At 40.8% G+C, this 10,750-nt stretch overlaps 1 protein-coding gene across 1 annotated transcript in view; it reads right to left on the bottom strand.

Moving 5' to 3' along the window:
* LOC109929384 (E3 ubiquitin-protein ligase RNF123) overlaps window positions 1-6,062 on the bottom strand; it is a 279,987-nt gene extending 273,925 nt beyond the window's left edge. Inside the window, exons 1-3 of the mRNA XM_048606242.1 lie at window positions 5,997-6,062; window positions 5,347-5,467; window positions 4,588-4,689 (exon numbers count right to left, since the gene is read on the bottom strand). Coding sequence (XP_048462199.1) covers window positions 4,588-4,689; window positions 5,347-5,467; window positions 5,997-6,062 — 289 coding nt within the window. The remainder of the gene's footprint in view (window positions 1-4,587; window positions 4,690-5,346; window positions 5,468-5,996) is intronic.
* Between the last annotated feature and the right edge of the window lie 4,688 nt (window positions 6,063-10,750).

The following is a 10,750-nucleotide window of genomic DNA, read 5'->3' as shown; positions in this document are numbered from 1 at the left end:
GCCAGACCTGCTGAGCTTTTCCAGCAACTTTTGCTTTTGTTCCTATCTCTGGATTACTACCCAAGTCACAGACATACCAGTATAGGGTCAATAAAAACAGGGAATTGAATGCATTGCTCAAAGATGAGTGTGGATGGAATTGGTTCTTTTTGTGAAGCACTGGAATGTGTACTGGAGTAGAAGGGAGGTGTTCTGGTGGGATGGGCTTCGCTTTAACTGTGCTGCGACCAGTGTCCTAGCAAATTGAAAACCAGCACTGCACAGAGTGATTTCAACTAATTAGAGCGGGGTGAGAGTTTGGGAGAGGGGAAATGTAGGCTTACGAAGCAAAAGAATATAGCATTACATGGCAGCTCTCTGGATGATGATACCTGGAGTGGGACAGAAACAGACAGAGTTTACAAACATAGAAAAACAGCAATAAAGCAGGTCAAAAAGGGAAAGTAGTAGTAAAACGGCAAAACAACAGCCCCTTTACACAAACGTGTATGGTATTCACAACAAAATAAATGAATTAACAGTACAAATACTGGTTAACAGGTATAATCTTTTAGCCATCATGAAGACATGGTACAAGGAGATCAAAACTGGAAACAAAATATTCAGGGGTATGTGATTTTTCAAAAGGACAGGCAGGAAGAATAAGATGGTGGGGTAGCATTGCTAGTATGGGATGGAACAAATACAATAGTAAGGTATTATCTTGGATCATAAAATGTACTATCCACAATAGTGGAGATAAATAGAAAGAGGAAGATGATACCAGTAGTAGTAATCTATAGGCCTCCTAACAGCAGCTATACGGCAGGACAGGTAATAAATCAGAAGATGATGACAGTATGTAAAGAAGACAGGACATTAATCATGGGTGGCTTTAATCTTCATGTACATTAAGATAGTCAGAGGTTGGCAGAGGTAGTCATGAGGAAGAATTCATAAAGTGTATTTGGGACAGTTTCCTAGAACAACATGTTGTGGATCCAACTAGGGATCAGACTATTTTGGATCTAGTGATATGTAATGAGGAGGTTTGATAAATTATGTCAGAATAAAAGATCCCCTAGGAAACAGTTACCATAATATTATGGAACATAACATGTTCACTGATGACTGGACAATGTTCAATACCAGTTGTGACTCCTCTGATACGGAAGCAATCCATGTTCAAATGCAACAAGTTTTAAATAACATTCACGCCACACAAATGCCAGGCTATGACCATCTCCAATAAGAGACAGACAATCTAGCCACTGCTCTTTGACATTACAATCAATGAATCCACCATTATCAACATCACAGGGTTACCATTGACCAGAAACTCAGATGGACTCATCAAATGGACACATTGGCTACAAGAGCCAGTCAGAGGCTAAGAATACTGCAGTAAGTAACTCACCTCCTGACTCCCTAAAGCCTGTCCACCATCTATAAGGCACAAGTCAGGAGTGTGATGGAATATTCCCCACTTGCCTGGATGGGTGCAGCTCCAACAACACTCAAGAAGCTTGACACCATCCAGGACAAAGCAACCCACTTGATTGGCACCACATCCACTACCTCCACCATCAATGCTCATTATTAGAAGTGTGTACTATCTACAAGATGCACTGCAGAAATTCATCAAAAGATCCTTAGACAATGCCTTCCAAACCCACGACTACTTCCATCTAGAAAAGTAATGGGGAGCAGATACATGGGAATACCACCACCTGCAAGTTCCCCTGCAAGGCACTCACCATCCTGACTTGGAAATATATTGCCATTCCGTCACTGTTGCTGGGTCAAAATCCTGGAATTCCCTTCCTCAAGGCATTGTGGGTCTACCTACAGCACGTGGATGGTAGCTGTTCAAGAAGACAGCTCACTACCACCTTCTCAAGGGCAATTAGGGACAGGCAATAAATGCTGTCTAGCCAGCAATACCCATGTCCCACAAGGGAATTAAAAAGTTAGTATTTAATTTGAGTGGGAGGAACTGCTGTCATAAACAACTGCGAATAGCTTAAAGAAGGGCAATTACAAAGGAATGAGGCAGAGCTGGCAGGACTGTGCTGGGAAAGGTGTTTAACTGCAAAGACAGTTGAGGAACAATGACAGGTGTTTAAGAAAATAGCTCATGACCGACAGCAAAAGTATATTCCAGTGAGGAAGGAGAATTCTCATAAGGGGATAAACTAATTATGGTTAACCAGGAAAGTTAAGTACAGCATCAAATTGAAAGAAAAACAACATATAATGTGGCAGAAATCAGTGTTAAGACAGGGGATTGGGAAAGTTTTAAAAACCAATGAAAGATGACCAAAACAAAGGAAGAAAATAAACTTGGAGGGTAAACTTACAAGTAATATCAAGATGAACAGCAAGAGATTGTTTAAATATATAGGAGGAAGTGAGAACCCAAAGTGAACATCAGACTCTTAAAAAGTAAGGCTGGAGATATAATAATGGGGAACCAGGAAATGGCAGAGGAATTGAATAAATACCTTGCATCAATCTTCACAGTACAAGACACTAATAACATTTTAAAATACTAAATTACTAAGGCACAAAAGGAGGAGAGGAAGTGAGTATAACAACTATCACCAGAGAAAAAATGCTGGGGAAAATAATAGGGATAAAAACTGATAAGTCTCCTAGACCTGATGGAATGCATCCTAGGATATTAGGGGAAGTAGCTACATGTATAGAGGATACAGTGCAGAATCTTCCAAGAACCTTTAGATTCTAGAAAAGTCCCAGAGGATTGGAAAATTGCCAGTGTAACACCTTTACTTACAAAGGGAAGGAGACAAAAAAACAGGTAACTATAGGCCAGTTAGCTTAACGTCTATTGCTAAGAAAATGTTAGAGTCAATTAGAAAGGATATGATAACAAAGAACTTATAAATGCATAATATGATGAAACAGAGTCAACGTGGCTTCATAAAGGAAGGAATACAGACAGGTTAAATAGGCGGGCATTCAAAAACTTGATAGCTAGAATATAATGTAGGAAAATGTGAGGTTATGTACTTTGCTAGGAAGAATAGAGAAGCTGAATATTATTTGAATGGGGAAAGTTGACAGAAAGCTACAGAGCAGAGGAATTTAGGAGTCCTTGTCCATGAATCACAAAAAACTACTATCCAAGTTCAGTGAATACTAGGGATGGCAACTGGAATGTTGGCCTTTATAGCAAAATGAATGAAGTAGAAAAATAGGGGGATTTTATTAAAACTATACAAGGCATAATCAGGTTACAACTGGAATAGTGAGGACAGTCTTAGGCCCCTTATCTGAGGAAAGATGCATGGGCATTGGAGTCTGTCCAGAGAAGTTTCAGTAGGCTGATCATGAGTATGGAAGGCTCTGTCTTATCAGGAGTTTGAGTAGGTTGGACATGTACACATTGACATTTAGAAGAATAAGGGGTTACCTTATAGAAACATACAGAGCCTCGGCGGCTTGACAGAGTAGATGTGGGGAAGCCCCCTGTGGGAGTCTAAGACCATGGGGCATAATCTCGGAATCAGGCATCCTACATTTAAGGCAGAGATGAGGGGGGATTTATTCTCTCAAGAGCTAGTGAATCTGTGGAACATTTCACCATATAGGGTTGTTGAGGTTGGATTGTTAAGTATATTCATGGTTGAGATAGATGGATTTTTAATCAGTAAGGGAATCAATGCTTATGGGGAAAAGGCAGGAAAATGGAGTTTAGGATTATCAGATCAGTCATGATCTCACTGAATGGAGCAGCAGATTCAATGGGCTGAATTACTACTTATGCTCCTTTGTCTTATGGACTTGAGGACACCGATACATTGTTGATGTATCTGATACTTGACCATGAGTTAAAAGAGTTCTACTTTACAACTGTACTGGTGCTTGCTGCTTTTGCGTGGGGCCGGAAGATGTACAAGAATTTCCAATAAAGACTCAATGTCGGGAAGAGGTTTTGTGCCAAGCTTTTCCGCTTCAATGGCATGAAGGGGAGAAGGGGTACAAGCAAATTTTCTGTTCTCTCCATCTGACCAAGGTTTCTCAGAGAAGGCTATAATGGATGAGGTCAATAAATGCTCCAATCACTGACTGGGGAGGTAAGATATCTTGGTCCTAAGACATTCATTACTAATGGTTTGCACACAGGTTAGGAAGCAGTCCACAATAACTGCTCAGCTCTGAAAGTTTGAAGCTGTCAAATGCTACTCAATGTGGATATTGATTTGATACTAATTTCTCATATAGCCATCTCAATACCATTCCTCTTCCCGGTTGATGAGCTGCTGTTTCACTGGAAGAGAACTAGCAGGCTACTGATCAAGAAGTGAAACAAGCTGTAGCTGTTCTTTGTGCAAGTACTTTCCTTTGCTGATATTCCCTTTTGCATTTACTATTTCTGAGGAGCTCATGCTGTTGAGAATTGGGGTTCCCTTCAAACCTGTGTTAACTCAACATTCTATTTTTGGCATTTCTCATCTAACTGGGTCACATTAGATAACTAGCCTTCTGAAAATGTAAACAAAATCTCTAAATGAAAACAGAGGACAGGAAGAGAAATCAATGCCAGAATGGGTGAACATTACATGCTAATATCCAGTACGTCACCTTTCAGAGTTTTCTTCAGATGGGAAAGAAGGCCACCAAGTCTCTGCAGGTCAAAGTAATCCACCTTCCCATTAAAAAAGAGCTGAGGGGGAACGTAAGCATCTGTAAGCAAAACAAAAAATAACTCAGTACACACCCAGGGGTTATCGCACGCCATTCTGCCCATGACTATGGGCAACAAATCAACAAAGCTTACAAGGGAGACTGTGCCAGTGTCACCAGCTTTTGATGCAGCAGCCTGCAATTGTCAGCCACGGCCCAAATATAAAGGAGCCAGGATTTACTGAGTTCAAGCATGGGGACATGTTATTTTTACTGGGTGCCTTGGGTTGCAGTGAACCACAGTAAGTTTTACAATCTAATTGCAGCCTTTCCAACAAGAGCCACACATCAGAGGCTGATGCCACAAGGAGGTCTCATAGCATAACACGTCTCTTTCTGTGGCAACATAGGAAAGGAACTTTTCATTGCAAAAGTAGGAAATAATTATGATTTCGAAGATGGTCTGTGACAAAATAATCATAAAAGGCTTCTTATGGATTTGGTGAGAGGCCATAAGCTATTAAAAATGTTTAGGCTATCCATGGTATGGAATCAACAGGCCAAATGATGTTTTGTTGCTGGTCTTATAATTCAAAACAGCAATTCACAGGATGCGTACCAACAGGAAGTTAAACTATTTTGAGTGGAGTTAAAGATCCATAAGCTACAAACCAGATTTTGACTATACTACACAGGCAGTTAAGCATCAGTCCATACCTTCACTGGGTATTGCTGATGGATTCCTCCGTCTGTACTCATCCCAGTAACTTCGCAAAGCAGCAATCAGTCGGTGCAGGAAGCAAACCATGTATTCAGGAGGGCAAAGGATTGCAGGATTCTGTGGAGATAAGTATCAATGCTTTGTCTGTTCACATAAAGAAGAATGTCAATGGGGGATACTCCTGGACCTCTGCAAATGTTATTGCATTTACCTAGTAAACAAAAACATTGTAATGCAGCTTCTTTCTTCATATCGATTTCTGCCATCATACCTTACAACAATGACTACACATTAAAAGTACTTGACTGGCTGTAAAGTATTTTTAGTCACTCGGAGTTTGTGGAACATGTTACATAAATAGACCTTTTTTTAATATAGCTTACAAGGTTGTGTTTCATTTTGATATCTAATCGGCTAACAGCAGAACTTGCATAGAATTAAACAAAATAGTGCTAGTTACACTCAAGTACAGCAATTTATAACATTCCCCATTTTAAGATGCTCCATTCAATCTCAGTTAGTTATGAGACAGTTATTTGCAATTGGCATTGTTTGTTTTGATGTTGTTTCCTGTTAGGTGCACCACACAAATGAGAAACCTGAAAACTGATTGTGCCATTTGGGAGCTGCCACTCCATTCCCTTACCTCCCTGGTCCCTGGTTGACCGTCCCTCTTACAGTTTATCTCCATAACCGTGCGATTCAAAACCATTCTCACTCTAAAGCTGCTCATCTCCCAAACCCTTACTCACAGCTAGGAGTCACAAAATTGGTGAACAGGTGGATCAGTTGGCAAACAGGAGGATTAGCAATTGGGTGGTTTAGATAGTCTGAATACAGGGAAGGCAATGGTTTGGAAAATGAACAAAGGAGAGAGAGAGGGGAATAGGGAGGTTTAATGATTCTGAACAGGAGGAGTTTCGGAGAGGCCAAACTGAGGGGAGGGTGAGGTTTAGGACAGCCCAAATCGAGGGTGTGGAAGATTGGAGAGCATAAGGTTTGGAAAGCAGGTTTGATGGAGACTGGGAGGTTTGTAGAACACAAATTGTGGCGAGTAGGAAGTTTGGAGGAAAAGCAGAGTTTTAAATCCGTGGCACACTGGGATCAGTCTTGTGAATTGAGAGAGGTGTTGGGACAGACTTAAACTGACTCAGTAAAGCCACAGAAACCAAAACATTGTTTTGGGCAAAAGTGAAGCAAAGCTGAAAATGAAAGACAGAAATTTAGCAATAAAGAATGGGATACAGAGGAAGAAATGAGCTCTTTCAAGCTTGATAATGTATATTTCAATGTAGGAGTCTAGCAATAGAGAAGGTAAACTGAGGGCACAGTTAGATGAGAAGTTTACTGAAAAATGCTCATGGCAGTAGGTGTCAAATTGTGATAGCACACTTAATGAAGTAATCATATTTATTGGTTATAACTATTAAAATAAAGTAGAAAATAAAAGGATTGCACAATCATGATCATTTTAGCACACAAATAATCAAGCCAGTGCCACACAACAGACATGTGGAAAGTGATAATTCATGGACTGAAAGGGCCATTAGCAATGTGGATAAAAAATGAATGAGTTAAAGCAACAGACAGCAATGGTTCTTCTCTCCCACCTATCCGCTCCAGTATTAACCTGCTATCACCGACCGCCGCCCCCCCTCCACTATTTATTTCAGAGCCCCCTTCCCCAACCCCATTTCTGAAGAAGGGTCCCAACCCGAAACGTCAGCCTTCCTTCTCCTCTGATGCTGCCTGGTCTGCTGTGTTCCTCCAGCTCCACACTGTATTATCTTAGACAGCAATGTTTAATGAGTATGTTTTGGGCTGGAGGAAGGTTTATAGCGGAGTTCCCCAAGAGTTGTTATTAGGACCTTTGCTTTTCACAATATATCGTCTGGATCTCGGTGTGCAGGGGACAATTTCAGAGTTTGCGGATGAAATAAAACTTGGGAGAATTGTAAACTGTAAGGACAGAGCAGAACTTCAAAACGACACAGGTTGGTGGACAGCGCAAATAGGTGGCAGATGAAGTTCAATGTAGAGAAATGTGAAGTGATACATTTCGGTTCAAAAGACACAGTGAGTATAAAGAGTGTACAGGAGCAGAGACATCTTCGTTTATATGTGCTTCAGTCACGAAAGGTGGCAGCACAGGTAGAAAGAGCTGTTAACAAAGCATGCAGTATTCCAGACTTCATTCGTACGGGTATAGAGTGCAAGAGCAGGGAAGCAATGGTGAACATTTACAGTACACTGGCTAGACATCAGCTGGTACATTTGCGTACAGTCCTGGGCACCACACTTTAAAAAGGATATAAATGCAATGGGGAGACAACAGAAGAGGTTTATGGGAATGGTTCTAGGGATGAAAAACCTCAGTTATCAGGATGGATTGGTGAAGTGAGGACTGTTTTCTCTGGAGAAGGCAGGTGTCATAGAAGTTTTCAAAAACACAAAGGGTCTGGAACAGATGGATAGGAAGAAACACCTTATGCTCATAATTGGATCAAGAAGCAAAGGCAAAGGCACAGTTTTCAAGTGTTTTGCCAATGAAGCAAAAGTGAGGTCATAGAGTCACAGCACGGAAACAGACCCTTCGGTCCAACTCACCCATGCTGACCAGGTATCCGAAATTAATCTAGTCCCATTTGCCAGCATTTGGCCTGTATCCTTCTAGACCCTTCCTATTTATGTACCGATTCAGATTCCTTTTAAATGTTGTAATTGTACCAACCTCCACCACTTCCTCTGGCAGCTCATTACATACACATCACCCTCTGTGTGAAAAGGTTTCCCCTTAGGTACCTTTTAAATCTTTCCCCTCTCACCCTAAACGAATGCCCTCTAGTTTGGACACCACTACCCTGGGGAAAAGACATTGGCTATTCACCCTATCTGTGTCTCTCATGATTTTATAAACTTCTATAAGGCTACCCTTCAGCCTCCGATGCTCCACGGAAAATAGCTATTCAGCATCTCCCTACAGCTCAAACCCTCCAACCCTGGCAACGTCCTTGTACAACTTTTCTGAACTCTTTCAAGTTTCATACCATCCTTCCTAACGCAGGGAGACCAGGACTGAACACTGTATTCCAAAAGTTGCCTAACCAATGTCCTATACAGCCTCAACATGACCTCCCAACTCCTACAGTCAACACACTGATCAATAAAGGCGAGTGTATCGAATGTCTGATTTGCCTTTCCAAAATGCAATACCTCACATTTATCCAAATTAAACTCCATCTGTCACTCCTCGGTCCATCTGATCAAGGTCCCGTTATACTCTGAGGTAACCTTCTTGGCTGTCTACTACACCACCAATTTTGGTGTAATCTGCAAACTTACTAACCATACCCTCCTGTGTTCACATCCAAATCATTTATATAAATGATGAAAAGCAGTGGAACCAGCATCGATCCTTGTGGCAAACCGCTGGTCACTGGCCTCCAGTCTGAAAAGCACCACCCTCTGTCTCCATTTTTTGTTCAATCAGTGAGCAGTTAAGATCACAAATACGCTGCCTGCTAGTCTGGGTGCAGGGAGGTTCAATTGAGGCATTCAAGAGGTTATTGGATGACTATTTAAACAGAAATAATAAGCAGGGCTTCAGAGTAGAGGAGGAGACTGGCACGAAGATAATCATAGAATATACTCAGAGAGCTGATAGTGACACTGAATGGCCTCATCCTATACTGTAACAAATCTGGAATCTGTAACTACAATTTTCCTTAAATTTACAGAATAGGAAGTGAAAACTCCACTATGCTCCAGTTCTTGTAATTTAAAACTCCACAACATTAACTGGGACAGATTTAGTGTCAAATGCATAGAGGTCACAGATTTCACAAAATGTGTTCAGAAGAATTTTTTTTAGCCAGTACATCGCAAGACCAATACCAGAAGGGACAGTTCCAGACTTAGCTTTGGGGATTGAGACTGGGCAGGTAAAAGAGATATCACTGGGTGAACTCATTAGTCTGATGATCCCCATTCATTTAGATTTAGTATAACATTGGAAAAGTACAGTGATAGACCAGGAGTGAAATCTTTCAATTGGAGAAAAACTATTCCTTTTAAGTTACAATCTGATTCAACATTTGCTGACTGGAAACAGCTACAGAAGGGTTAGAGCAGTGGGAGACAGTAAAGGAAGTGAAAGGTCAGAGCGAAATGACTCCTTAAAGAACAGTGGTGGGACTCCAAAATCCAGAGCACCTCTTAGAATGACAAGATGTGTCCACCGTATATGAAGGGTTTTAGCTGTAATAAAATCAAAATAATATTGCGAATGCTGGAAATCTGAAACAAAACCAGAATATTGGAGAAACTCAGCAGATCTGGCAGCATCTGTCAAAAGAGAGCTAGAGTTGACTCTTCTTTATGAGAGACTCCTTCAAGATTGAAGAGTCGTATTGCATTCAAAACATTAACTATGTTTCTCTCACCACGTACGCTGTCAGACCTGGTGAGTTTCTCCAGCATTTCTGTTTTTGTTCAAATGTTTAGCTGCATTCAAGTTATAGGCATTAACTGAGTTCTAGTTGAGACTCTATGAATACAGAGAGCAGGGCTATGTGGCACAACAGTAATGTCCCTATCTCTAGGCCAGAAGGTACAGGTGCAAGTCTCACGTGAGGAAGTGACAGCAATGGAGACATGTCGTAACACTGTGTCCAAATAAATCCAGAGCTGTGGATATTGGGTTAGGAGGTAATGTGTGTCATTTAAAACTGCAAATAAATCTAAAAGTACACAAAGATTGGATCCAGTTCTATCCTTCACTAATGGACTTCTTGAATTATAACATTCAGGGTAAGATAAGGTAAGAAAAGAAATCATGCATCAAATACCAAGAGTAGAGTACTACAGAAAACATGGATGATTGTAAATATGCATAGTGATGAAATTTAAAAAGGAAATGCGAATGCAGAGAGATAGAGTAGGCCTATTAGAGACTAAGTAGGAGACAGAAGACTTGGGCAAGGTTTTTGATGAATACTTCGTATTTGTCTTTTCAAAAGGTGGACAGAGTAATGCAGACATTTTGGCTAAAGAGATATAAATGCAGTAAGAAAAGAAGTAAAAGAAAGAACTGCTGATGTGGAACATCTATAACAAATAAAAACAAATTGCAGGAGAAAATCAGCAGATCTGGCAGCATCTAAAGAACGTAAGCAGAGTTATCACTTTGACTCTGGTGACCCTTCATCAGAACAGTTCTGAAGAAGGGTCCCTTCACTTGAAACATTAACTCTGCTCTCTTCAAACAGATGCTGCCAGACCTGCTGAGTTTCTCCAAGCATTTTCAGTTCTTGTTTGAAAAAGGAGGTATTGAGGTTAGCATCTTTGAAAGTAAATAAATTGCCTATTCTCTCCTCTATCACAATGCCATTCCTCTTCACT

This window comes from Rhincodon typus, chromosome 16 (genome assembly GCF_021869965.1).
Source record: "Rhincodon typus isolate 14 chromosome 16, sRhiTyp1.1, whole genome shotgun sequence".
Lineage (NCBI taxonomy): Eukaryota > Metazoa > Chordata > Chondrichthyes > Orectolobiformes > Rhincodontidae > Rhincodon > Rhincodon typus.
This window is presented reverse-complemented; position numbering and strand designations above follow the sequence as displayed.